At 37.9% G+C, this 27,969-nt stretch overlaps 2 protein-coding genes across 2 annotated transcripts in view; both read left to right on the forward strand.

Annotated features, from left to right (window-relative positions):
• LOC150080437 (centrosomal protein of 290 kDa-like) overlaps positions 1 to 27,969 on the forward strand; it is a 386,964-nt gene that overhangs the window by 315,817 nt on the left and 43,178 nt on the right.
• Positions 16,047 to 20,264, forward strand: LOC150080438 (condensin complex subunit 1-like). Its single transcript, XM_090381617.1, has one exon. The coding sequence runs from the start codon at positions 16,047 to 16,049 to the stop codon at positions 20,262 to 20,264; it is 4,218 nt and encodes a 1,405-aa protein (XP_090237743.1).

The following is a 27,969-nucleotide window of genomic DNA, read 5'->3' on the forward strand; positions in this document are numbered from 1 at the left end:
ATTCATCTGTTGTCTCTACCGTTCTCCCAACTCCACTAATCACTTGGAGCTCTTTGACTTCCTCTCTTTGCAACTTAACTTTCTCCAGTCCAACTTTCCTAACAGTGAGGTAATTTTCCTTGGTGATTTTAACGTTCACAACTCCAGCTGGCTTCCATTTTCTAGTCACACCGGTCGAGCAGGTCGAGATGCTGAGGCTTTTGCAATTACTAATGACCTAGCACAGATTGTTCATTTACCTACAAGAATACCGGACAATCCTAATCATACAGCCAATACGCTTGATCTTTTTCTCACAAACAACCCTTCTAAGTACAAGGTTGAAGTGAGAGGTACTTTAGGCACTTCAGATCACAACTTGGTGATTGTCTCTTCTCCAATGGAACCTTTATCTCATGGCTATTCCCAACCTCGTATTGTTTGGCATTACAAGAATGCAAAAAGGGATGACTTGCGAGACTTCTTTTCTTCTTTTCCTTGGTCTGATTACTGTTTCAAAACTTCTGATGTCAACGTTTGCTCAGATCGTGTCAGTGAAATTATTCTTGCAGGAATGGAATCCTTTATCCCACACTCCACTTTAAAATCTCGTCCTTTATCTAAACCTTGGTTTTCCAATAAATGTGCTAAGGCTGTCCAAAAGAAGAATGTTGCATATCGTAATTGGCTTCTTGCTAATTCTTCAGTTTCATTTTCTGCCTACACCAAAGCTCGCAATAATTGTAAAGCAGTTATTAATCAGTCCAAACTAGAGTTTGAACAGGCTAAGAGTAGAAAACTTGCTTCTTGCCCTAATGGTAGCCGAGAATTCTGGTCTCTTGCCAAAGCTATTGGCCGCAACTTTTGCCTATCTCTGCTCCCACCTCTGTCCAAACCAGATGGTTCAGTTGTCACTTCAGCCAAGGGTAAAGCTGACCTGCTAGCATCCCATTTTTCTTCCAGCTCATGTATTAATGATCTTGGTAAAACACCTCCCGCCATTCCTAACACGCTGCATTCAATGCCTCCTGTGGTCTTCCGTCAAAAGGATATCAGAAGGATTTTGATGAATCTCGATGATAAGAAAGCTCCAGGTCCTGATGGTATTTTTTCACTTGTTCTCAAAACCTGTGCTCCTAGAACTTACTCTTATTCTTTGCCGCCTTTTTTCACCTACTTATTCCAAAGGTGTTTTTCCTTCTGCTTGGAAATTTGCTCATATCCAGCCAGTTCCTAAAAAGGATGACAAATCCCTCCCATCCAATTATCGTCCCATTGCAATTACTTCTACTCTTTCTAAAGTAATGGAGAAATCAATTAACCGCCAACTCTTAAACTACCTAGAAACTTTCCGTCTGATCAACGATCGCCAGTATGGATTCCGTCAGTGTCGATCCACTGGTGATATTCTGGCTTATGTTACCCATTTATGGACTAATTCAATGGAAAGGTTCGGTGAAATACAAGTAGTTGCGCTTGACATCTCAAAGGCTTTTGATCGTGTTTGGCATAAAGGTCTTCTAAACAAGCTTCCATCTTATGGTTTGCCAACTATTTTTAGTAATTGGTTATCCAGTTTTCTCTCTGATCGCTCACTTAGGGTGATGGTAGATGGCTCTCTGTCTTCTAACTTCTCCACTGATGCCGGTGTCCCCTAAGGTTCAGTTCTTTCCCCCACTCTTTTTCTCTTGTATATCAATGACCTTCTTCCATTGACTGGAAATCCTATCCATAGTTTTGCCGATGATAGCACATTGCATTGAACTTTCCATTTTGAGAAACCTTGTCCAGCTCAATCAGCTTCAAGTTCTCGAAAATCTGCTGCCAATTCCTTAAATGCCGATCTTCAGGTAATTCTCCAGTGGGGCAAAGACAACTTAGTTGATTTCAACCCTTCTAAAACTCAATCTTGTCTTATATCTCGCAAAAAGGATTCTTCTGCTCCTATGCTTATCTTTAGTGACACTCCGATTTCTAGGCAAAATGATATATCTCTTTTGGGGATTACCCTGACTTCTGATATCTCTTGGCACAAGCACATTACAAATATTGCTTCCTCTGCATCTAAAAAATTTGATTTTCTCTTTCGCTCTCGGCGTTACTTTTCTTCCAAACAGCTGCTCACTCTGTATAAATCGCAAATGCGCCCTGCCATGGAATATTGTTCCCTCATCTGGGGTGGTGCCCCCAAAACCTCTCTCAGGCTTCTTGATTCCATTCAGAAGAGGGCAGTTAGGTTAATTAATGATTCATCTCTAACAGAGTCTCTGCACTCGCTTTCTCATAGACGCACTGTTTCTGCTGCATGCCTCTTCTACAGATACTTCCATGGGCACTATTCTTCTGAATTGGCTTCTATAATTCCCGCTCTCTCTTTCAAAACAGTCCGAACACGTGCTGTCACCAGCCAACATCCATTTACTGTCCAACTTCAAACTCACAGAACCAACTTTTCATCTTCCTCATTTATTCATTCAACTGCCGTTTTCAGGAACAACCTTCCTTCATACGTATTTCCTGAAAATTACAATCTACAGAAGTTCAAGTCCAATATCAACAAATATTTTCTTTCGTCTTCTCAACCTCCAACCCAAGCACGGTACTAAGTACTATAGGTTCTAATACCTCTCGTGTTTGGGGTTCTCATAAAAAAAAAAAAAAAAATTTGGACCCTACTATATTTCTGGGGCCAGGCGCCTCTGTAAAAGACAACTTGTTTATAAGCTGTCTTTGGATTTAAATGTACATTTTAGTGGTTAGTTTCGATTTCTAAGATCTGGTGGTAGGTTGTGGTATTGTAAAGTTCTATTTTAGTCTTGTGAAAACTCTTAAAATGGAAAGAAAACGCCATGCATGTGTTAATTCGCCGAATAATGACGTAATGACCTAATCTGGTGAGCATGGGCTTGGCACACCCAGGGTCTTGAGCTGAATATCATCATTCTTCTTTTTTCTTGGTGATTCCCTTTTACTTCTGACCCTTGTTCTCTCTCTCAGGTTTAAAAAAAAAATTTTTTTTTTTTTTTTGGCTGGTGCAGTACAAGCCTCAGGCTTCCTTGCACCATGTGGCTAATGATAATAATAATAACAGTTTTTTCTATATTTGTGGCAATTTATAGTGAAGTCCCAACGTCGATCAATCACAGACAAGGTGAAACAAGCTTATTATTTTTATTTTTGTTGTCACGTGGCTGATCAGGATAAAAGGTAGGCATCGCATTTGTGCTGTATAACGTGCTATGTAAATCTTATTGAATGGATGAAGGGGAACAATTCTTTTTGCTGTTCCGATGATCTGGTGAGAAATTGCAAGTCACCTCGAAGATTTTTATTTCTGCCTCACAAATAACTCAGGTGTTTTCAAGGGAAAACAGAGTTAAAATAAAATACCCCAACCTTGCGTCTGCAATAAGACCAGTGCCAACGGAAATCCCTGTTCCTCAACCGAGTTGTGAAGAAATCACTGTTCCAGAAGAAGAGCAAGAGACACAAGAGCTCATAGCTACCTCTCAACTTGTGCCGATCATCGTTACAATCCTGAAAATGACAAAAGCCCACACTTAATTTAGCAGAGTGAGCTTAATGATTTGGTTAGGGATTTAAATCTTTCAAAGCAACAGGCTAAGTTATTAGGAATTTGCTGGGAAAAACTACAAGGATTTCTGTCTTTAGAAACCGAAGTTTGCAGGTTATCAAGTGGAAGGTTCTCTTTGTGTCTGCAAAGATCTAAAAGGATTGACGGATGAACTAGGGTTTGCATCACAGGCGAACTGGGTAAAAAAATCTTACCGGGGGAAAAAACAAAGCGAATGTATTGGAGCTCAGAGTAGTGAAAATCACATTGGCCTCCGGCCCACCGGGGTTTCCCCGATAAGTCTCAAGGCCAGTCCATCCTTCGTTTGAACACAATCCTGAAGAATGGAGATTATTCGTCGATTCTTCTAAACTCAGTTTAAAAGCAGTTTTGCTACACAATGATACGATAGCATGTCGTTGCTATTAAATACTTTAAACTATAAGAAATACTGTTGGAAAGTCTGTGATGCTTTAAAAGTAATTGCTTTGTTGCTTGGACTACAGGATGGCTTAACTAAGTATCGTTTCCTGTGTCTATGGGATTGTCGAGTAGAAAACATTGTGAAGAAATGCCCCATCAGAGAAGAATACGTTCCCGGGAAACTCAACATCAAATGCACGCTTTTAGTGAAACCTAAAATGGTGTTAATGTACCTTTGCACATTAACGCCAACTTAATGTGTCTTTGCATATTAAGTTGGGTCTAATGAAAAATTTTGTAAAAGCTCTGGGCAAAAACAGTGAAGGTTTCGAGTACTTAAAAATCCAGTTTCCAAAAATTAGTGATGCGAAGTTGAAGGAGGTTTATATTCGTACTCCTACAAATTAGACGTTTATTAAAGGATCAAATCTCTGAAACAAAACATAACGTTATCGCCACAGTATTAGATGCTTGGAAATCCTTCAGAGCTGTTGTTAGCGGATTTTTAGGGAATAAAGTAGAGACTATAAAGTGTTGATAGAAGAATTGTTGCATAAGTATCAAAAGTTAGGATGCCGAATGTCGCTGAAAATACACTTTCTAAATTCGCGCCTGGACTTCTTTCCGGACAACTTCGGATTTGCCAGTGACGAGCACTGGGAACGATTCCACCATGATATCCACAATGCTGGGGTATCCAATTTTTAACGTATCACACTCCGCTTTCTTCGGATATGGTGTGAAGAAACGTGGGATCACGTAATGTACGAGTGCCAGGAACATGACGCGTTCCGGCTAAGATTTGCCACTAAAATCCAAGATAATCCCCGCATTGTGAGCACATGATTAGAATGGACGAGCGACGCTACGCCGCCTTTACTGAGTTTGCACAGCCTGTTTTCACTTCTCGACTGGTTAGGCATGCAAACACCACCAGCGCAGCCAAAGCTGCTGCTTTTAAGCCTTCCTATCCACGCTCCCTTGCGTTCTCCTTTGCCTCCACTCCCTGGTTTTCTCTACTTGCCGCATCTCTTTTTCCTCTGGTGGGGGCATGGGCCTGCTCCATTGACTTGGGGGTAATTTTTTTCTGTGGATATCGTATCCCCGTCTTTTGTTTCCAGTCTCCCTCCCTTTCTCTAACAACTAGCGTCCGAATCATCTCTAAATTGCTTGGGCCCTACACCCAAAAACTTAACATCACATCGCATAACTAGTATTGCATTTCGCTGACCCCTGTCTATAGTGTTTTTTTTTGTTTTGTTTTAGGTCCCGCCGAAATCTCAGGAAATTAGGTGGCACGACATGCCAGAGTAACTGGTGTACCTGGTCTGCTTACATGGGGCAACGTTGGGTCCCATTAGGGGCCCAGCGGCTAAATGACCAGAGGAGCAACGGTACATGGCAGTACACATTTAAACCTCTGGCATTAACAGTGTTTCACATCCACGATGTATACTACATAGAGATAGGGGAACCCCGTGGTGCCGTTTTACACGAAACACTCTACAGTTAGCATCCTGTTCTGATTGATTTTAGCCCATAATCTGTGAGAAAACTGAGTTTGCTAATTAGTGGAGCAATTTCATATTGTGGAGATAAATCGACACGAGTTGCCTTGGAATTGCATCACTCAAAATCTTCGTGGGTACGACAGTGGATATAATCACTGCCTACTCACCTAGTGGAAAAGGTGTGGGTTCGAATATCGTCAGTGACAAGAAGAATTTTTTATCAGCTTTTTTCACAACGTGGCTGAGGCAAGTGTTGTTTGGTTTCCTCCGCCATAGGAAATTGGGGTTTTCGTGATGAAAAACCGGAATATCTACCACAGAATACACGCAATATCCGTATGCTGACGCCTTAAAGCATTAGTTACTTTTGCACTTGACCCAAACACACTGCTCAAAATGTACTACTGCTCCAATAAAACAATATATTGCACTTTCATTTAAAGTGCTTGCCAATACCCACAAATTAGCAAGTACAGACAGTCAACTTCCACAAAGTGTTTGCAGCGCTTTGCTTGACAACTTGGATAAATTACATCGAGTATTTTCGAAAGAAGTGAGTGATATTTCTGGGACAGCTGACCGGTTGATGTGGTGGGAGCGAAAGGTCGGCTAAGTATAAGAAGTGATAAAACAAACTGCGCTGCGGCAGTCTGTAGCTCACTGCCGATGCAATTTACGTGTAGCCACCGCAAACCGGACTATGACAATGTCCGTATTGCGCTGCCGCATTGTGGAGCGCTACGGTAGCTACCCGGTAAATTTTTGAATTGCAGTCTTCTCATTATGCAAATTTTGGTTACCTAACCTTAATATAAGGTTAGGCCAACAACCAACTACCCGATGGTAGTTGGTTGGTGGAACAGACTTCCATCCCTTGTTGTGGAAGTTGATAGCCTTAATAAATTTAAGGCTCAGCTGGACAGGTATTTCGAACGAACGGAGGGGTGAAGTGGAAGGTTTTTTTTTTTTTTTTTTGGCTGATGCTGCATAAGCTTGCTTCCTTGCATCATATGCCTCTACTAATGCTAATAATAACACTTGTGTAAGGTTAGTTTACGGAAATTGACTAAAGCAGTGCTTCTCAAACTATGTAGTGAAGGGCCAGATTTGTATTCATTTTGGGACATCATTCATTTTTTACAAAGCCGACATTGGCTCTGTTCTTCAGAGATACTAGTCGGAGTTGAAATGACGTTCTAGGAGCCGCCCTTTACAAAAACATGACCACATTGGCTCTGTGAAAACTAAAATAACCCCATGAGATCCAAGAAATCCACAATGTGTAAGATTGAGGAGTAAAAGAAGTGAGATTGTTAAGTCTACCTCGAGGCTTTTGCTCTTGACTTAATTAAAATTTAATTGCTCTTATAATTAATTGAAAAATATAAATAAATTAATATTATGATTTAATTATTTTTAAGAAAACCAAGCCACATTTCTGATATTCTGATACATAGGTGCCAAAATTACTAGTTATGCTTCTGGGTAGTAATAAGCAAACTTGGTTTACCACTCTGTGCACTGGTCTCATTGTGGACAAAATTTTGTACGAATTGTCTCGGTATTGCACTGCTTAGAACTGTATTAGTATTATAAAAAAAAATAATAATAAACTCAAACAGCAGCGGACCTGGCGATAGGTAAAGTTCATATTTTACTTAAATTATGGTTTCTACAAGATCCACTTATAATAAAAAGTCCAGGGACATCAAGACTCAAATGGAAATGCCTGCGGGAATTGTCGGTGTGAGTCGCGACTTCGTCTTTTGTATAGCCTGTGGTATGTATCCTAAGGCCGTTCTAGTAGACAGACATAGCTCATCTGGCGATTCTTTTCTTTGTAACAGATATAAGGAGTGTACCGATCTCAAATTACAACTTGGTATGTTACGAAAAGAATTTGAATCACTAAAGAAGTGTGACTTGGAGCTCGGGAAGCATTCAAGTATCTCCTGACCTGCCAAGTGATGCACCTCTGATTTGGGTCGCAGAAAAGATAAGTGGTCCAGAACCAGAGTGTGTTTGCCTGGAGCAAAAACTGATGATGTTACCAACAAATTGTCAGATTTTAAGGCAGGTAAACAGAGAATTATTATTCATGTGGGAGACTTAACGATATTAAACAATTTACATGGGAGACTTAACGATATTAAACAATTTATGCGGGAGACTAACGATATTAAACAAACACGACCTAACCTTCTGGATAAATATAGGACTATGCTAAAAAAACGATTTGCAATTCTGTCCAGGCACAATAGGAGGGATTATATGCTAAAGGGCTTGTGGATTAAGTCGAGACTTGAAGCAATCTGCAAGGCTCTAGAGGGAAAATTTTTATCAGCATGGCCCGAATTTATTTTGTAGACTTGGTATTCATTGGAAGAAAGGTGGCCCAAAGAGTTTTGCCAGTATTAATGGGGATACAAAAAAAAATACCCTAATTTTCTGAATTGCAAGCAATTGAAGGTATCAGTGCAGATATGGGTAGTTTTTATGAAGCATATCAACTAATGTGAGAAAAATGATAAATAGTGACTAACATTCATGAGCAGAGGAAGGGGTACGATGTTTCGACCATATATCAGCTAGTGACAAAGTTAAAAAAACAAATTGTTGACTACGCTACCAGCGAGACTAATAAAGCAACAAAAGCTGCTTCCAATTTGCACTTGACAAGTGGGTCAACATGGAAATAATAACCGCATTATTGATTGACGATGAAAGATTGAAAGCAAGAATGGAGGTACTTGAGATTAGAACCCCTTTATTTGATGAATTGGTTAGGGATAAACCATTTCCAATTTTTCAGCCAGATCGATCCGTTTTATCTAGTTCCAACTGACTTTTTCCTCTTCCAAATTTATCTAGTGCCAAAAATTCAAATTATTATATTTGGGCCACTCGTAATCATAATACATATACCCATATATGTATTATGACTGAAAATTGCGTGTATTCTCTGGTCGATTTGTTATGGCGCCTCCGTGCGAGGAGCAGCAGTGTGTAGCACATGCTTCTTGATTAGACCGGGGTTCGAGCCCGTGACCACTAAATACGGAGGATGCGGTAAGGTCAGGGAATGACCATCGCATATCCCCGGAGCAATATGCCCTTTGTTGCTAATGCTCCTAAAAACGAAATAAAAAACAACAATATCTGGTCGATTTGCTTGTTTTTCTGGACGAAAAAACCCCAGTTTCTGGGGAAAACATTCTTGCCTGAGATCGACTAACTCAGCTACGCCCACTAAAGTTTCTTGCGTCTAGTACCAATGGACCTCTTCCTCGAGGTGAAAACCCCTCAAAGGAAAGAGATTTCAGGATGTTGAAGAGAAAAAAAAAACGTAACCGCATAATTAAACATCAGCTGTTTGGGTGCCTTTGCTGATTACTCTTTTCAGAAACTTAGAATGAAAATAAAACTGTATTTTGAGCTTCATCACTTTGTGTTCGTTTTATTGCCCCATTTCTAGAACTTTATTGCCCCTCGTATGTGCAGAAAGAGGTAATGCTTGAATGTACAATGAAAATATATAGCTTGCATAGCTTGAAGCCTTGCCCCAGACTTGACTATAAGTAAATATGATCTTTATTGTAAGGTGCAGATGGACACGCAGATCCCAGACTTGACAAAACCCTTCACGGCACTAAGCTTGGGGTTAACAAGCTGCAGAGATATACTGGTGCGCAAAACTTAAGGACCAACAATATTTCTAAATGTTACAACCACAAAATCAAACAAAACAGCCTCTGCCGATTTGCGTAACTCTGGCCGTTCATTAGACAACTGGTGCACATGGAAAAATTTGAATCGTGATGAGGGGCTCACATAAACCTATAAAAGCAGCAGTTAAGTGCAAATTACCGAATGGTGAGCACGATTGTTACAAACGTTCGATTGGTTTCATACAGTGCTACAGACAACGAAATGGCCAGTAGACAACATCTGGATGACTTTACCCTGGGTTCAATAATTGGGAAGCTCCAGGGACGTCGAAATGCGAGGAGTGTGGCTGCAGAGTTCGGTATCGCCCATAGCATCGTCTCACTTGCGTGGTCGGCCTTCAGAATGACAGCTACAGCTGTTCGAAGGACTGGTGGTGGTCGTCCACGAAAAACAACGCCCAATGATGACCGCTAGAGGCCAAGAGGGACCGACACCGGACAGCGGAATCCATTGCAAACCAGGAGCACAGGACGCAGGATATCGCGGTTTGCTGTGGCCAGGCGGCTCCACAAAGGTGGATTGTTTGCCCGACGGCCAGTACGCTGTGTCCCTTTAACACCTGCCCATCGGAGACACCGTTTACAGTGGTGCATCGAACACAAGGACCGGACAGCAGCGCACTGGGGTAAGATACTCTTTACTGATGAGAGTAGATTCAGTCTCAGGATCGATTCTGGACGTCAGCTGATATGGCGAGAAGTTGGCACTCGGCATCACCCCGCAAACATCACTGAAAGGGATCGATATGGCAGTCGAGGTGTTCTCGTTTGTGGGATGCGTCACCATGGATCTTCCTTCTGGTGGGACATGTGCCTGTCCCACTGTTAACTGCAGGGTTCAATCTTTCTATTGACCCCTTACTTCCAATTCTACCCCCACCCTTCAGTCTCCCCACCCACACTGTCTACTTCTCACAGCATATGCCACACAGTCGAAACTTAAAAGTACTAAAATTCTGTTCGCTCAGTTTTTCGGCCTTATACACCCTTCTGCGTATAACCCCTACAGAGTCGTTACTTTTTTTTCCCTATTATTATTTATTTATTATTTTTTTTTTCATTTATTTATTTTTTATTATTATTTTTTTAGGCCCTTTCCATTGAAATCCCAGGAAATTAGGTGGCAGGGCTTCCATTTAAGATGCCTCATCGCTCTCTGTACCGTACCACATGTGGCTAGGGTCTGCTTATCATGGCATCTGAATCTTGAAAATGTGTTAATTTTAAAATTTTAACTCGAATTAAAAATTAACTCAACATAACATAAACCGCTTAGCCTACTCTGAGAAGAATTACATTTAGATTTCTCCATGCATCCTAATCAGCATAGTTTCCGTCCCTGCCTCGAGGAGGCGGGTTTCTACTGTCCAACATTTTACTCCTTACAAACACCTCCTTAACAAATTTATTAAAATATGAAATTTTTTTTTATCCAAGAACAGGACACCAAGCCGACCTTCATCAAGTGAACCCACGAAGGATTCCAGCCTTAATCTAATTTCGACATAAATATCGCAATCGAGGATAATATGTTTTGAAGTTTCATTACTTCTACAAAAACATAGACCAGAATCATGTAACCCAAGTTCATATAATTTATATCGTAAACCATGCCCCGTTATTAAAAATGTTGCATTTAGCCCGTACTGCAACCATGGTTTCGTTCTTGGATCAACCGTTCTCACATGTGGAAAAAACATTAACGTTTGTCTGCCTTTTTCTACAGCTGACCACATTTCTTGCCATAAAATTTGTATTTCGCCTATAATTCTTTTCTTCCTTAATATCGGGCGCCTCCGTAGCCAGGTGGGAAGGAACAGCAGTGCGTAGCACACGCTTCTTGATTAGATCGGGGTTCGAGCCCATCACCCAAATACGGAGGATGCAGAAAGGTCAGGGAATGGTCACCGCATATTCCCGGAGCAATATGGCCTTGGTTGCTAATGCTCCTAAAAAAAAAAAACAAATAACAATAATATCCTTAATATCAGCTCTTGAGTATTCATGTTCCTCATTAGGACAAGTAGTTATGCCAGATATAGTTTTCCTCACATTTATCTTAGTATAGTATATCATTCCTTTCAATAGCACTTCATAGTATGCAGGCAATCTACCTGCCACTACCTGCAACGCTTCAGATGAGACTGTCCGACACGCACGGGTAATCCCCAATAGGGCAAACCTTTGTGCTTGAGTAAGATACTTTTGAACCATTATCGTTTCAACTCGATGAACCCAAGCTCAGGAGGCATAAGTGACAATTGGAACAAACAGACACTGATATGATAAATTCAGGGCACGTCCTTTTATTCCCCAGTCTGTACGAATCACTCTCCGAAGCTTGTCATATAATAATCTTATCTTATTCTTCAAGTACCTTACATGTTTGGTGAAAAACAACCTTTCTTCCAGTTGTAATCCAAGATACTTGGTTGTCTTTACATATCTAATCGTCTCACCATCTAGCTGCAAGGTAGGAGGCCTATTCATACTCAATATTCCCTTTAGTAACATTTGAACTGTTTTTCCCTGTGAGATTTCTAGCCTATTTAATTTGCTCCATTCGTTCAGTGAGCTTAAAGCCGACTCAGCTCTAGCCTCCAACTGGGAACGTGATCCACCTTGAATCAACATTACTAGATCATCCGCTTACGCGTGATGCGGATGATCTAGTAATGTTGACATCTTAATGTCTAGTTTAATTTGCCATCTTAGAGTCTAGTAATCTGAGACTCTAAGATGGCATCCAGTATGATGTTCCAAACATACGGCCCAGTCACCGAGCCCTGAGGACATCCCCTACAGATAACCTTTGTAATTTTCTCATATTTATTCCTTACAATTACAGTCTATCTTTAAAATAGCCCCTATATACATTATATAAATTTTTAGTGCATCCTGCAATCCTCATTCTAGAAAGGATGCTCTCACACCAAAGTCAATCAAAAGCACCACCGAAATCTATAAAAACAGCTAGTACGTACCTAGCATCACTCCCTTCAACAGTCTGGACAAGTCTATAAACCGCGTCCTGAGTACTTTTTCTTTCATGAAACCAAATTGGTTTCTTGGGGACATACACGTGTTTTCATACATAATAATTAAACGACTTATACACAGTCTTTCATACACCTTTCCCATGACTGAAAGAAGAGCAATGGGTCGGTACGCACCAATCTCATTTAACAATCTGTCAGTTCCTTTTACAATTAACTTCATGTGTGCATTTTTCCAGACCTCAGAAAAAGCACCTTCACTTAAATACTTATTATACATTTTAAGAAATATCTCTGGAGTCAGCTCAAAAGCTTTCTTCAACACAGTTACTTCAATACCATCTAGGCCCGGCGACTTTCCATTCTTTGTTCGATCCATCGCACCACTCACCTCCTCGAGAGTGTACTCATTTTCATTTTATTAGGTAGATACTGCATATTTGCCATTATCTGGCTCTGCTCTTGCGTAATTTCTTCTGTGTCAAAACTTGGAAAAAGGTCGCTCAGTATCCTGCTCACAGAATCTTTCCAATTAAGTGTTTGATCACCCTCCATTCCAACAGTCGTTGTTATATCTGCTAAGTTCCTTTTTACAATTTAGTACTTTAAAAATTCCCCATGGATCTCTGGATCCTTGCTCTTCAACATATACCTTCCAGTGGTTCATTTTTGAATCATTAATAGCTCGGATATATTCACGTCTTTTTTCCTGATACAATTCCACACAATTTCGAACTATATCAACATTGCAATTCCTTCGATTTCTTTGGTATAATCGTCTTAATCTTTTCACATTATTTCTTAAATTTGTCAAGTCCCTCGACCACCAGAAGACCGGTCTGCCTGCAATACATCTAAGCTTCATGCTAGCTTTGCATGACTTTATTATTATATTTGTCATTTCTTGTACATATTCATTTGCATTTAAATCATCCCAGTTAACACTATGGATTAAATCAAGATATCTATCTTTAAACCTAGGCCATGCAGCTTCCTTTACTAGAAACCGTTCCAATTTAAGCCACTCACGTATTTGATCTTGAGTGTCCAATTTAAACAAAATCGCATTGTGGTCACTCGTAGTGTAATTTTCCACTACTCTCCAATTTAATACCTTATTCCTAATAGCCCCAATAGCAAGAGTAACATCAATGTATGAGGAGCCATGTACTGTACTATACGTTGGCAGACCAGCCACATTCAATACCTCCATTCCTGTTGTGGCTATATACTCTTCAAGTAACATTCCTCTATCATCAGAGTTTTCACTACTCCAGAATGGAGAATTAGAATTGGAATCAATGGCAATGACAACCCTCTCGGAGTCAATTAATCTGTTCAATTTTTCAAGGTAAGCTAAACTAGGTTCAATATTTTCAGAATGCTGACAATAAAGCGTCACCTGGTAGATTCTCCCAAAATCTCCAGAACACACAGCGTTTCTATTACACAAAGTCAAAACTTTAGTAAACACTATTTCTTTTGTTCGAACCACTATGGCTGCATTAGGAAAATCACCCTCTGACATGACTTGGTATGCCATCGGGTAACATCTTACCTGATCTCTAACACAATATGTCTCGTGTAATAGTGCCACAGCCACATAATCTCTTTCCGTTAAGAAATTTACTTGTAGAGCCACAATTTTGGCTCTCTGTGCATTTAACTGAATTCTTTAAATGCACTTGCCCATAATTAATTTTTTTTTTGTAAATTTCTAAAGCTTTCTTATATTCTGGACAATTTTTACTTACGGCAACATGATCAGCCTCTAATTGGTTTCTCTTGCAATTACAACAACTCGGTTGTTTATTCTTATTAGGACATTCTTTGAAGGAGTGTTTCTTCTCACCACAGTTGCCACGATTTGATTCCTTTTTACAGTATTTTGCTACATGGCCATACATCAAACATTTATAACACTGTGTTACTGGGAAAATTTCTTTTAACCTGCTGGTAGACCAGCCAATTAACAATCTAGTTCTACATTTTACTCGTTTCCATATACTAGAACTAAACTGCATTATCCAATTTTCTGTGTTTGTGTCCTTTGTTTTATTAAGAGATAACACTTGTATTCCTTTTTGATATTTTTTTCTCACTAACACCCATGTCCTTTAAATGGATGATGTTACCGCAAGAACTTATCAACAACATTGTTCTAAGTATGGACAGGCTGTGCAAAGTTTGCATCGACATTAGGCGTGGCCATATCTCCTACTGAGGACCACGTCTATCCCTTTGTTCCATCTTTGCCAGTGATGCATCTGTATCATGGCAGCCAGTGCTACGTTGTCATTTTTGAATAAAGTCCCTCTGTGCCATTTTGTTTCCGTTGTTTGTCGCTGTTGTTTGCTTCATCATTTCCTATATCCAGGCCACTCCTATGAGAAGGTACTGGTGAAAACCTGACTGGTCCTTAAGTTTTGCACCCCAGTATATATAATACAGGATAAATAAATAACATAGAGCAGATTATATTTACTTTAAAAAAATAATAAACTAAAAAAAATAATAATAAAATAAATCGATAATAAAATTTCACGGTTTACCGTGAGATTCTTGCCGAGACGGAGCGTTGGTTGATGGTTGTGGAACATGCATGCAGATCTAAGATGAGCCGTCTATACTTTTTGTCTTCTACGATTTTTGACAGGTCGGCGTCCAAGGATTGAGCTAGATGGAGATGCTGATGAGAGAGGAATCAATCTTTAAAATGTAGTCTCGAAGGAAGGAATGAAGAAAGAGCAAGAAGGTTGGGAGTGGAGCGGCGCCCTGATTGAGGGATCCGCCCGCACGCAATGTCCCAAATGTTGGGCGTTGAGATTCTTCCAGCGATCATTTTGATGGTGAAGCTTAGTTTTCTTTCATGCATTATGGCTGAAAATCTGTTTAAATTCATTGCTTTGGCTAGCGGTGTGTTGTGTGCTGTTGTAGTGGGAGATGACAATCTTATAAACTTATGTCTTACCTAAGCATCTACGATAAGATATACTGGAAATGCCTACTATTTCACATTTGAATGGAACAAAGGGGTGCTCTTACGAAGAAAGGCTTAAGTTTTGCAAATTACAGTGTCTGGAGACTAGGCACCAGCGAGGTGATCTGATAGAGGTGTATAAAGCCTTGAATGGTTTAAGCATGCTCAATGCTGATGGGATTCTTCCTCTAGCTCAGAAAAATCACCTGAGAGGGCATAAATTCAAATTGAGGAAAGACAGATGTAGGATAGACGTGCGGAAATTTGCCTTTAGCCAGCGGGTGGTTGGTTGGTGGAACAGACTGCCATCCCTTGTGGTGGAGGTTGATAGCCTAAATAAGTTTAAGGCTCAGCTGGACAGGTATTTTGAACGAACAGAGGGGTGAAGTGGAAGTGGGTTTTTTTTTTTTTTTTTGGCTGATGCTGCATAAGCTTGCTTTCTTGCATCAAATGCCTCTACTAATGCTAATTTTCTGTGGCGAAATTATGAATTCGTATCGTTAAAGGTGTGTTTTTTTTTTTTTTTTTTTTTTTTAACATTTGAAGCATACAAAAGTGTTCGCCATCTGGTGTTTATTATTTTTAAATTTTTTGGCGGTCAGACGGCTCTCGCTGTTAGGAATCGTGCTTGATATTAGTGAAAGTGGCATTATTTTTGGTGATGGACGTGTCGTTTAAATTTTTTGAAGTTTTTTCGTTTACAGTTTATAAAACTCTATTAGAACATAGATATAGCTTGGACTAAGTTCAGAATTTTGCAATGAGTTTAAAGATTTCCGAGCTACATTTTGGAGTTTGCTGAAATATTTTATACGGACTTCGCTTGTCAGTTTCGTCGTGTTAGATAAATTAATAATGTCATCCTTTGAATTTGTTATACCATTTAATCGGGATGATTTGCGGAGTGCCCAGTCGAACGATCAGTATGTTGTGGAGGAAGTATTAACTGTAAGAGATGCCGTGGAAGGAGTATTTTCAAATAACCATAAACTTAAAGAAGAAGGCGGAAGATTTATTATTTCAAATTTTGATATTTTTTACAGTATTTTGTGCCATTTCCCGAAGTTAGAAAATGAAGTAAAACAGGAAGCATGGCAAGTAATTCAAGCGACTTGTACAGAAGTTTTTTGCTCGTTATCTTTGCTACTTGAAGACCCAACAGAACATCTCAGCTATGAAATACGAGTAGAAAACTTAAACATATTAAAGATGGTCATTTATCTCCTCTCCCAGTTTCTTGACGCATTTGAAGGAGAGATGGCAAGTACAGCTGAAAACATTGTGCTTGGTAAAAAGGGAAGAAAAAAGCAAACAAAAAAAATTGACGGATGGGATTCAGAGCTGGAAAAGACAGTAAGTTTTTTACAAGATATATGTCAACTTCCACTTCGTAGGCTTTGGGAACCACCTATAATAGAGGAGGATTTTTTAAATTTAATTACTGGATCTTGTTTTAAGCTGTTAGAAAATTCAAATAATTCCCGCAATAAAAGTCTAAAGGACAGTATCTTTCAATGTCTTGGGCTAGCTCTGAAGAAACATAGTAGTAGTCTAAGCTACAGCCTAAAAATCACTCAACTTGTACAACATTATGAACATTTAGTTTCACCTCTTGCACAGAGTATAGAATTATTTGTTAAGGAGTATGGATCAAAAAATATTGTTTGTGAAATTTTGAGAGAAATTGGATCATTAGACATGAAAGATCTATCTAGAGACAATACAACAAGATCTCTTTCTCAGTTTCTAATAGAAGTAGCAGAAAAGATCCCAGACGTTGTTTTGTCATCCATAAGTCTTTTATTGCGTTACCTTGATGAGGAGAACTACACAATGAGAATGTGTGTCCTTTCAATTTTAGGTGAGATTACACTTAAGGTTCTTAGTTCTGATGATTTGAATAATAAAGAAAGAGAAATAAGAGATCAGATTTTGGACAAATTGCAGGAACATATCCATGATACTAATGCTTTTGTTAGAAGTAAAACCCTTCAAATATGGCTCAGATTATGTACTGAGAAGTGTATTCCCTTGCCCCATCAATATCCATTGTTGCAATTGGTGATTGGCCGTTTACAAGACAAGTCAAGTATGGTTCGAAAGTTTGGAGTTCAGTTTATTACTGCATTTTTACAAGGAAATCCATATGCAGCAAAGCTTTCAATGGAAGAATTGACAAAAAACTGTGAAAAAGAAAAAGAAAAGCTGAAAACAATGTTGCCAAAAGAATCTGAAGATGCACATACTGATCGGGAAGAAATGTGGAAGACAGTTAATCAGGCTCTTTCAGAGATATTAAAAAATATGGAAGGTATAAATTATGACCAGGACTACGAAAATGAAGATTACAACCACAATCTAGAGACAGAGTTTATGGGTATGATTTCAGACATTTTCAGTTTGCTGAATAGTAATCAGTATGAAGAAGCTATCAAAAAACTGAAATACATTATGAAAAAATTTCCAGATAATAAGCTCTTTACAGAATCAATTTCACAAGATACCGAAGATCCCATGACAAAAATTCGAGGTGGAAGTGAACATTTACTAATAATTCTGAAAGAAATTTTTCTAGATCCTTTACATATATACTCTGAAGAAAATACATTTTCTCATAATGGTGTTACTGAAAACCAGAAGAATGAGGTAGAAAGTGGAGAAGTTAATGAACTAAGTAAACAACAAATTCTTGTGCAATATTTAGAGGATACTGTTAAATTTGCAGAACAAATTCAAACTGCACTTCCATTCATTTGCCAGTTGTTACATTCCAAAACCATTTCTGATGTTTTGGAAGCTGTTGATTTCTTTGTAGCAGCTTTTGAATTTGGAGTACACCATTCACTTTTGGGAGTTAGAAGAATGCTTGCATTAGTTTGGTCTCAAGAAAGTGCTATTAAGGAAGCTGTAATTACGGCATATAGACGTTTATATCTTGGATCAGAGGATGGTAATCAAAGAACAAGAACCATCCAAAAGGTAAGGAATCTAACCAGTCTTGTGCATGGAGCTACTATTGGAGAATTAGTGTCTGTTGAGGAGCTGATTGCCCAATTTGTAAAATCTGGTGAACTTGATAAATCGGTTATTCAGGTTCTGTGGGAGAGGTTCTCCATGAAACTTCCAGATACTACTGAAATGGAAAGCCGGGCAGCACTAGTATTGTTAGGCATGGCTGCAGGATCCGAGGTTCAGATTATTAAGGAAAATCTTGAAGTTTTATCTTCTGTTGGTCTCGGACCAGATGCTGATACTGATTTTAAACTGGTAAGAGACACTTGCAGTGTTCTTTTGAAATTAACTGGAATGAAAAAACCAAGTGTAGAAGATAAATTGTCACCATTCCGTCTGCCAAAGTCTCACTATATTTTTGAAAGATTATCTGAAATCCTTGTTAATGGCATTACTAACCTTAAGGATCATTACTGGGTTCCAATGGCAGAAAGAGCAATTACTGTCACTTACAAACTTTCGGACTCGCCAGATACCATTTGTGGTAAATTGATCAAGCAACTTGCTGACGCTGTTGTGGTGTATGCTGCAAAGAAGAAATCTGAGGATAATGGAAATTCTGAATCATTTTCTGAAAGTGTTATCCTTGCTCGGTTTTTAAGTGCTGTGGGCCGTATTGCTCTTTGTGAGCTGTTTCATCTGGAAGTAAATATTTTTACCGAACTAAAAAGGCGGCAACATTTACAAAACATGAAGAAGGAACGTAATAACTCTAAACGAGTTTCATTTAATGTATCCATAAATTCAAGAAACAAACAATTAGATACGACTGAGGATGAAATGGGTATGTTAGGAGTAACTGCAGATGATGCAGAAGCAGAATATATAAAAAAGATTTGTGAAGTCGAAATAGTGAATAGTGAGAACTTGCTTGGTCTCTTGGGCCCATTAATAGTAGCTGTGAGTAGAAATCCAACTAAGTATAGTGATTCAACATTAAAAACTGCTGCTAGTTTAGCTTTAGCCAAATTTATGATGGTCAGTTCTCAGTTCTGTGAGACTCATCTTCCTTTATTAATCACTATAATGGAAAAATCTTCTGAGCCAGTTATTCGTGCTAATGCAATAATTGCTTTAGGAGATTTGTGTATTCGTTTTCCTAATTTATTAGAACCTTGGACATCCCATCTTTATGGTAGGTTACGGGATTCCTCTGTAAAAGTCCGCAAAAATACAATAACAGTGTTGACTCACCTTATTCTTCATGATATGATAAAAGTAAAAGGGCAGATTAGTGATGTTGCTTTATGCATTATAGATGAAGAACAGCAAATTGCCAATATGTCAAAGTTCCTTTTCCAGCAACTATCCAAGAAAGGAAATGCTATATATAATATTTTGCCTGATATCATCAGTCATTTGTCAAATCCAGACTCAGGAAATGATAATGAAACATTCAAAAATATACTAAGGTTTCTCTTCCAGTTTGTAGAAAAAGACAGACAGGTAGAGAGTTTGGTGGAGAAATTGTGCCACCGGTTTAGAGCTACACAGACAGAACAGCAGTGGTGTGATCTTGCTTTCTGCCTCAGCTTATTAACATATAATGAACGCAGCCTGAATAAACTTCAAGAAAATATTACTTGTTTTGCTGACAAATTGTATAATGATATAGTGTATGAAAGCTTTATTCTTATTTTAAATACAGCAAAGAAAACAGCTAAATTCACTGCAGAAACCAAAGCATCCATTGAGGAATTTGAAAAGAAAATAGAAGAATTTCGGAATAAAGGTGTTACTGAAGAAGAATTGCTTCAAAATGCAACGAAAGCTAAAGCTACTACAGCATCAAAGCCGTCATTTAAAACACCAGGAAGACGGCCTAAGATAAACAGAACTCAGTCTGCTACAGTAAGGCAACGCAGAAAAAGAATATCTCCTGATAATGACGAAAATCATTACAGTAGTAGCCAGAAAGAGAGAAACAGGACTGCTTCCAAAAGCAAAGATGAAGATGATACTGGAAGTGATTTTGAATGTAGAATTACAAGAGCAAGGAGTGGAACTCATTCTAGAAGAAAGAGGCCCATATTTGACTTTGGTTCAGATGATAGTGAATAAAACTGTTTGCTGTAAAGAGAGAAAACTGTGGATCATCTAAAGGAGTATTGGAATTATTTCCATTGCTCAGTATATTTTTGGTTATCCAAAATTTTTTGTATTAAATAAATTGTCAAAACTCGGACATTGAAATGTTATGTATATTCAATGCTATTTTGCTTTGGAGTGCAGTATGTAAATAATAACTTTATTTTGTAAAAACTAATAGTTTCATGTGGAATTTTTAATAATTGTCTTAAAGAACATATACATTTTACCTGTAATTTTAATGTTTCTGTATATTAACAGCTGTAACGCCTAATGTAAAGATTTAACTTTGAAAAAAAAAAAAAAAAAAAAAATCTATGGAATTTCATTTTGACCACCATGTTCATCATTGCATTAAGCTTATTCCTCTTGTTCCCATTATTTTCACATTGCAAATTCAGTATGATATTTTATAAATATTCACTCCCAAGGTTTTTCAAAATGCATAATTAATTGAATGAAGAATTTCTGTCATTATCCATGAATTATTTAACATATGAATATCACTGAGACGTTTGAAATCAGTTAATCTTAACACAAAGTTAGGAGTGAAAAGTTTAGGACTGAATTTTTATTTAAACAAATATATTTACAGATAATTACACGTCAAATTTTATTGATATAACTAATTCTGAAACCTTATTTCAAAATGGTTTTACTCACTTTTTTAAAAGAAATAAAAGGAAAAATTAATATGTAACTAAGAGCAAAAAAGGCTCGAATGATGCTACATTATATCAATATTTAAAATATAAGAGATTAATTTTAACGTGTTCCTCATTCTTTGCTCATGAATACCCCCCCCCCCCCCCGGGAATCATTGCCAAAGGCCCCAACTGGACCTCAGACAATATCAAACCCCCCCAAGAAACTCCGAATGATTGAAGACATGTAAATTATATATTGGCATAAAAGTAAACCATAAAAGATAAAATTTTGGTAAAAATGTGATAATGGGTTTCATCTCGTAATCGCATTTTTACCAAAATTTTATCTTTTTAGGTTTACTTTTGTGCCATAATATATTTGACATAATGTCTTCAGTCACTTTGAGTTTCATGGGGGAGGGGGTTAGATATGTCTGGGATCGGGCTAGGCCTTTGGCTGTGATCCCAGGGTGTGCCAGGCCATTCACGAGCAAACAGTGAGGAACACATTAAAATTTTAAATTGTTATTAACCATTTTTTAGTTGATATTATTTGGAGAGTATGGTGTAGAAGACATCTTATGGAGCTATGAGGTAATCTCTTATTAGCATTAGTAGAGGCACATGATGAGAAAGCAAATTTATACAGCATCAGCCAAAAAAAAAAAAAAAACCCTTCCCATTTAACTGATCCATCCATTCCAGATGTTTGACTAGTTCTGCATTGAATTTATTTAAGCTACCAACTTCCACAACAACAGATGGAAATTTATTCCAGCAATCAACTACCTGCTGGCTAAAGGCAAACTTCCGCACATCTATTCTACAACTGTCTTTCCTCAGTTTGAATCTATGCCCCCTCAGGTTTGTAATCTGAGCATGAGGAAGAATCCCATCAGCATCGAGCCTGCTCAATCCATTCAAGGCCTTATACACCTCAGTCAGATAACCTCGCAGGTGTCTAGTCTCCAGAAGCTGCAGTGTGCAGAACTTAAGCCTTTTTTCATAAGAGCATCCCTTTGTACCCTTCATCAGTCTTGTTGTCCTTCTCTGTACTCATTCTAGCAAGTCTACGTCCTTTCTAAAATGAGGGTTCCAGACCTGTACGCAGTACTCAAGGTGTTGGCCTGACCATTGCCTTATACAATGGGATAATCATCTTATCCCTGCTCGCAAAATTCCTGTATATCATTGTCAAGACCCCATGACCTACTCTGGCAGCCAGTCTGCACTGCTCAGAAATTTCATATCTGACTACACAATTACCCTCAGGCCTCTTTCATTCTCCACTACCCTGAGTGTAATACACATTGGTACATTTCTCTGTGGTTACTGCTACCCATATTCGGTACTTTGCATTTGTCAATGTTAAACTTCAGTTGCCACCTCAGCCCATGTACCCATCTTTTCCAGATCCTGTTGCAGCAGCATACTATCATTACTGTTATTAGCAACCCTGCCAACCTTTGTATCATCTGCAAACTTTGACATTAAGCTTGATATACCTTCATCAATATCATTGATAAATAGTATACAAAACAACAATGGGCCCAACACTGAACCCTAAGGGACACCACTAATAACATTAGTCCATGTAGAGCAGTACCCATTGATCACCACTCTCCGTCTTCTCCCACTCAATCATCCTTTTATCCATTGTAGCAACTAGCCCTTAATGCCATACTGCTCCAATTTGTACCGTAGTCTTCCACGTGCAACAGTATCAAAAGCTTACCTGAAATCCAAGTATATATCAAAATTATTTTTTGCATCCAGTTCCTTTGTGACCACATCATAGTATTCAATCAAATTGGTCAGACAAGACTTTCCCTTGACAAACCCATGCCGTGTCTGAATTATTACTGCTCTCTTGTGTAGATGATCCTGCAATGCATCTTTAACCAATGACTCCATTATTTTCCCTAGAACAGAAGTCAAACTAACAGGTCTGTAATTATTTTGTCCCCCCCCCACTTTGTGAATTGGAGATACATTTGCACATCTCCAGTCCGTGGGGACTTCCCCCGAGTTGAAGGATGCTCTCCTAATTATGGCTAACGGTTTGCTTACTTTCTTTGCTGCCTCCTTTAATATAACTGGATAGATCCCATCAGTGTGGGATTCAAATAATTTAACAACCGGTTCCCTGCCCTAATGACCATTCTAAGTATAAAAAACTATATACCAAAAGGTAGTTTATTATTTCATGCAGTTAAAAACCTGCATGAAATAATAATACTTAAATAAGAACAATAAAAGGGGGTCCACAAAACTAGATTGTTATAAGAAAGAATTTTAAAATATTAAAAAATACTTGACAAAAAAAACCAATAAAAGTGTTATTTAAGATATTTCCATATTGCTTCTTGATTGGCATCCTCACTTGCAATTTTCTTCGCTTTTATTGCCTTGATTGCAATGTTATATTCTTGCACCCCTTCAATATAAGTGTATCCGATTCCTGTAGAAGCAGTCTCTCCTGTTAACAAGCACAGACCATGCTGAGAAGAATTCTATCCCATGAGCCCCGCACAATCTCTCCATGGCTGAATTGATTGACAAGGCTCTCATCATATACTCCCTCCTATTGTGTCTCGGCAGGATTGCAGATGACACTCAAATTTAACCCTAACTCGTGACTTTTTTTTTCAACATTGACATTTTTTTCAACTTGCTTATTAAATCTGCAGATCTACACTTAATGTCATTTGTGCCAACGTGTACAACAGCATCACCTTTTGTGATGCTGTTGTAGTGCAGACCTTAAAAGATGATATCTGCTCTACAATGTCATCAACTTTTGCCCCTGGCAGACATACCATGGTCCTATTCCACCTATCTTAATATATTTTAAATTAGAAAAAATTAAATTCAATTGTTATTGTTAGATAATGTGCCTGCATATCTTTCCACTGAAATGTTATCAAGAAACTGGCAGTGTCAGTTGACTTTTATTACTTCTGAATACCATAGCTATTATATAATCTGCAGATCATCGAATAATACCCAGCTGTAATTGCTTATATGAAAGAAAACAGTTGAAGAGTGTTTGGTTTTTGGTGACTAAGTGAGCCAGATGGAACAGGCGGAAATTGGCCAACATTATAAACTATAACAAACTGGGCTGGAATTAAGTAAAGCAGACTACAACAAGTGCATTGCATAAAAGCTATTTAATGATGGTGTTCTTATACAGAATCAAAGATGCAAACTGTAAATATATCTGGAAACTGGTAATAAGAAGAGGGGTGCAAAAGGTGCAAAACATATTACATGTAACCCTCGTATAACGCGGTTTATAAATTGTTGTATTGCTTCTTTTCACACACTTTTACCACGCAACTTAAAAATCAAACTTTGTGTTTGTTAAATTTTTGTCTGCTCGTATAATGGGTGTAGTTGCCAGAACCAAATTTATATAAGGGGAAACATGCAAGTATATACATACATATTTTTTTGTGTAGTGCCAATTTTTTACCTTATAAAGAGTTAATTGTGCGCAAGTAGTTATAAATAGTGAATTTATTTGGGGAATACCCCTTGGCAAATAAAAAATTTATTTTTTATAGTAATGACCACCAAAACTGCAAAAGAAGGAAAAAAACCAACATTGAAAAGAAAATTCATTTCTCTCGAAGAAAAAATTAAAATCTTGGATCGGTTGAAAAATGGAGAAAAACAAGGAGTTGTTGCAAGTACTTTGAATTTAAATGAATCAACAATTCGTACAATCAAACAAAATGAGCAGAAAATCAGAGAGAGTGTTGTTCAGATCAGAAATAGCTGGGTCAACGATAAGTGCAAAGTGTGTTGCTCGTGTACACTATATTTTGGAGAAATCTCTAATGGTTTGGATTGAAGATTGCACTCACAAGAAAATGCCTTTGAGTGGAAACGTTATTAAACAAAAAAAAGCCCTCAAAATTTATCAATATTTAAAAGAACTTGAACAAGATTTTTCAGAAAAAAGCTCTCAGCATGAATTTTGTGCCAGTAAAGGCTGGTTCGAAAATTTTAAAAAGCGATTTTCTTTACATAATCTTCAGCTCCAAGGAGAATCAGCATCAGCAGATGTAGATGCTGCCCGAAAATTCCCAGAAGAACTTTTAAAAATCATTGAAAAAGGTGGATATAGTGCAGACCAGGTATTCAATGCAGACGAATTTGGGTTAAACTGGAAAAAAATGCCAAAATGCACATATATCGAAAAATGAAAAACAGCTCCTGGATTCAAAGTTTCTAAAGACAGAATTACTCTACTGTTTTGTAGTAATGCGTCAGGTGATTACATGACAAAACCAATGTTAATTAACCGATCTTTAAATCCTCATGCTATGAAAGCGATTGACAAGTCCACTGTCCCTGTTTATTGGAGAACCAACAAAAAGGCATGGCTTACAGCTAGCATATTTGAAAATCGGTTTTTTAACTCTTTTGTGCCTGATATAGAAAGATACACAAAGAAAAAGAATATCGACTTTAAAATTTTACTAATTTTAGATAACGCACCAAGGCACTCAAAAAATTGAATCCATCCGAATATTAAAATAATTTATTTGCCGCCTAATACGTCACTTATTCAACCCCTTGATCAAGGGTTAATTTCAACATTTAAAGCATATTATATTCGTCAAACATTCGAATTAATTTTGGAAAAAATGGAATCTAATCCAAACATGACACTGCCTCAAGTGTGGAAAGAGTTTTCAATATTTAATTGTGTAAAAATTATTTCCCTATGTGTAAAGGAGTTAAAACCCTCTTCACGGAAAGGTTGCGGGAAAAAAATATGGCCTGGTGTCCTTAATCAAAATTTCATACCTTCTGTAGATGCTGAACTAAGTCATATAACAAACCGGGCACACATTTGTGGTGGCGAGGGATTTTACGAAAATGAAATTTGTGAATTAATTGATGAAGAAACAGATTTAAATGAGGAGGAATTGGTTCAATTAATAGAAGATGGCAAACCAAATACAAATGGTGAGGAAAGTTCTACTGAAGATTCTGATTGTGATGAGTCCGTTAAAGAATTCAATCTAAAGAAATTAGCAGAAGGATTAAATTTGGCAAAAAGTTAGGAAGTTATTTTATGGATAATGATCCCTCAACAGAGCGCTCGGAAAATTCAAAAGACAATTGGACAGTTGTTTAGCTCCATATTATGAACTTAATAAAAAATTGCAGCATAGTGGTAAGTAAGGTCTTATTACCGACTTTTTGATAAGAAAACCAGCTGAAGTACCCATCGAGAATTATACAAATGATGTCGAAGAGATTTCAAGTGATAACAACATCCAGCCACTCATAAATAAAGAATATCTACGAAATATTTTTTCTGAAGACAGTGATGATGATTAAAATATCTTCTTTAATTTTTAAATTTATGCATTATGTGCAATGAAATTTATGTACAATATCTAATTTTTATAATTTTATGCTATGTATTTGTTAAATAGTTAGTTACATGAATTCTTGAATGAATAAAATATGTTTTTGTTGAATGTCATTGTTGTTTTTATAATTAAAAAAACATTACGGAACATAACCCTACATTTTGTATGAAACCTGAACCTCATATAACACGATTTCTATAACGTGTGATATTTCTGGAACCTAACCTCCATGTTGTACAAGGGTTACCTGTATATATAATTAATTAGGAGAGCATGATCCTTCCTAGCTGTGTGATTACATTGCATGATAAATGTCATATCTAATAATATCATAACACCCCTCAGTCTTTTTCGTCTTAAACCACCTTAACTCTTTTCCCTCTAATTAAGTTGTTAAAGATATTTTTTAAGTTATTCCGTGATTTCTGTTTCCCAGTGCAAGTTGTGCACCTGAGAAACTAGCATTAAACTTTAGTTGCCATTTTTCAGATCAAAGATTATAGCATGGTTTTGATAAAAAAAGCCTTATAAACAATAACCCTAATTTTGTTCATATACAATCCACCTAACCTTCAGCTCATTTGCACATTGATAACTGCCACTGAATTCTCTTGTCAGTGTCAGTAGATATGAGGGAGACTGCAGTAATGATCCCGGCGCCTCCGTAGCCAGGTGGGAAGGAGCAGCAGTGCGTAGCACACGCTTCTTGATTAGACCGGGGTTCGAGCCCGTCACCACCAAATATGGAGGATGCGGAAAGGTCAGGGAATGACCACCGCATATCCCTGGAGCAATATGGCCTTAGTTGCTAATGCTCCTAAAATCCAAATAACAAATGTAGCAGTAATGATCCCTGAGAGATTCCACTTTGTACAGTAGCCCTCTGAAGAATGCCCATTTATGATTGACCTGAGGCTTCTAACCTTCCCTGATATGCCTAACCCCAGCTTTTCTAATTTATACAATTTTGGGGAACTCAAAAGCTTTACTGTAGTCTAGTTTCTGAATTTAACTATTTTTATGATATGCCAGTTAAGCAGATTGTTCTAGCAAGACTCTCCCCCCACCACCATAATCCCATATTGTGTGATCCCTTTAGGATTCTGTTGTTATCATAGTGGACCTGTATTTTGTCTTTAAATATAGATATGATTTTTTCCACCACAAAAGTCAGTCTCCCTGGTCTGTAGTTTTCAATCAACTGTTTAGGTCCTCCTTTATAGATTTTTTTTTTTTAAATGAAAACCCCAAACACGCGAGGTATTAGAACCTATAGTACTTAGTAACGTGCTTGGGTTGGAGGTTGAGAAGACGAAAGAAGATATTTGTTGACATTAAATTTGAACTTCTGTAGAAGACTGTAATTTTCAGGAAATACTTATGAAGGAAGGTTGTTACGGAAAATAGCAGTTGAATGAATAAACGAGGAAGATGAAAAGTTGGTTCTGTGAGTTTGAAGTTGGACAGTAAATGGATGTTGGCTGGTGGCGGCACGTGTTCGGACTGTTTTGAAAGAGGGAGCAGGAATTATAGAAGCCAATTCAGAAGAACAGTGCCCATGGAAGTATCTGTAGAGGAGGGATGCAGCAGAAACAGTACATCTATGAGACAGCAAGTGGAGAGGCTCTATTAGAG

This window comes from Mastigoproctus giganteus, chromosome 9 (assembly GCF_048544385.1).
Source record: "Mastigoproctus giganteus isolate SK-2022 chromosome 9, ASM4854438v1, whole genome shotgun sequence".
Lineage (NCBI taxonomy): Eukaryota > Metazoa > Arthropoda > Arachnida > Uropygi > Thelyphonidae > Mastigoproctus > Mastigoproctus giganteus.

What these genes read in the sequence shown, in the direction of transcription:
- LOC150080438 (XM_090381617.1), top strand. Translation starts at nt 16,047, where the DNA reads ATGTCATCCTTTGAATTTGTTATACCATTTAATCGGGATGATTTGCGG.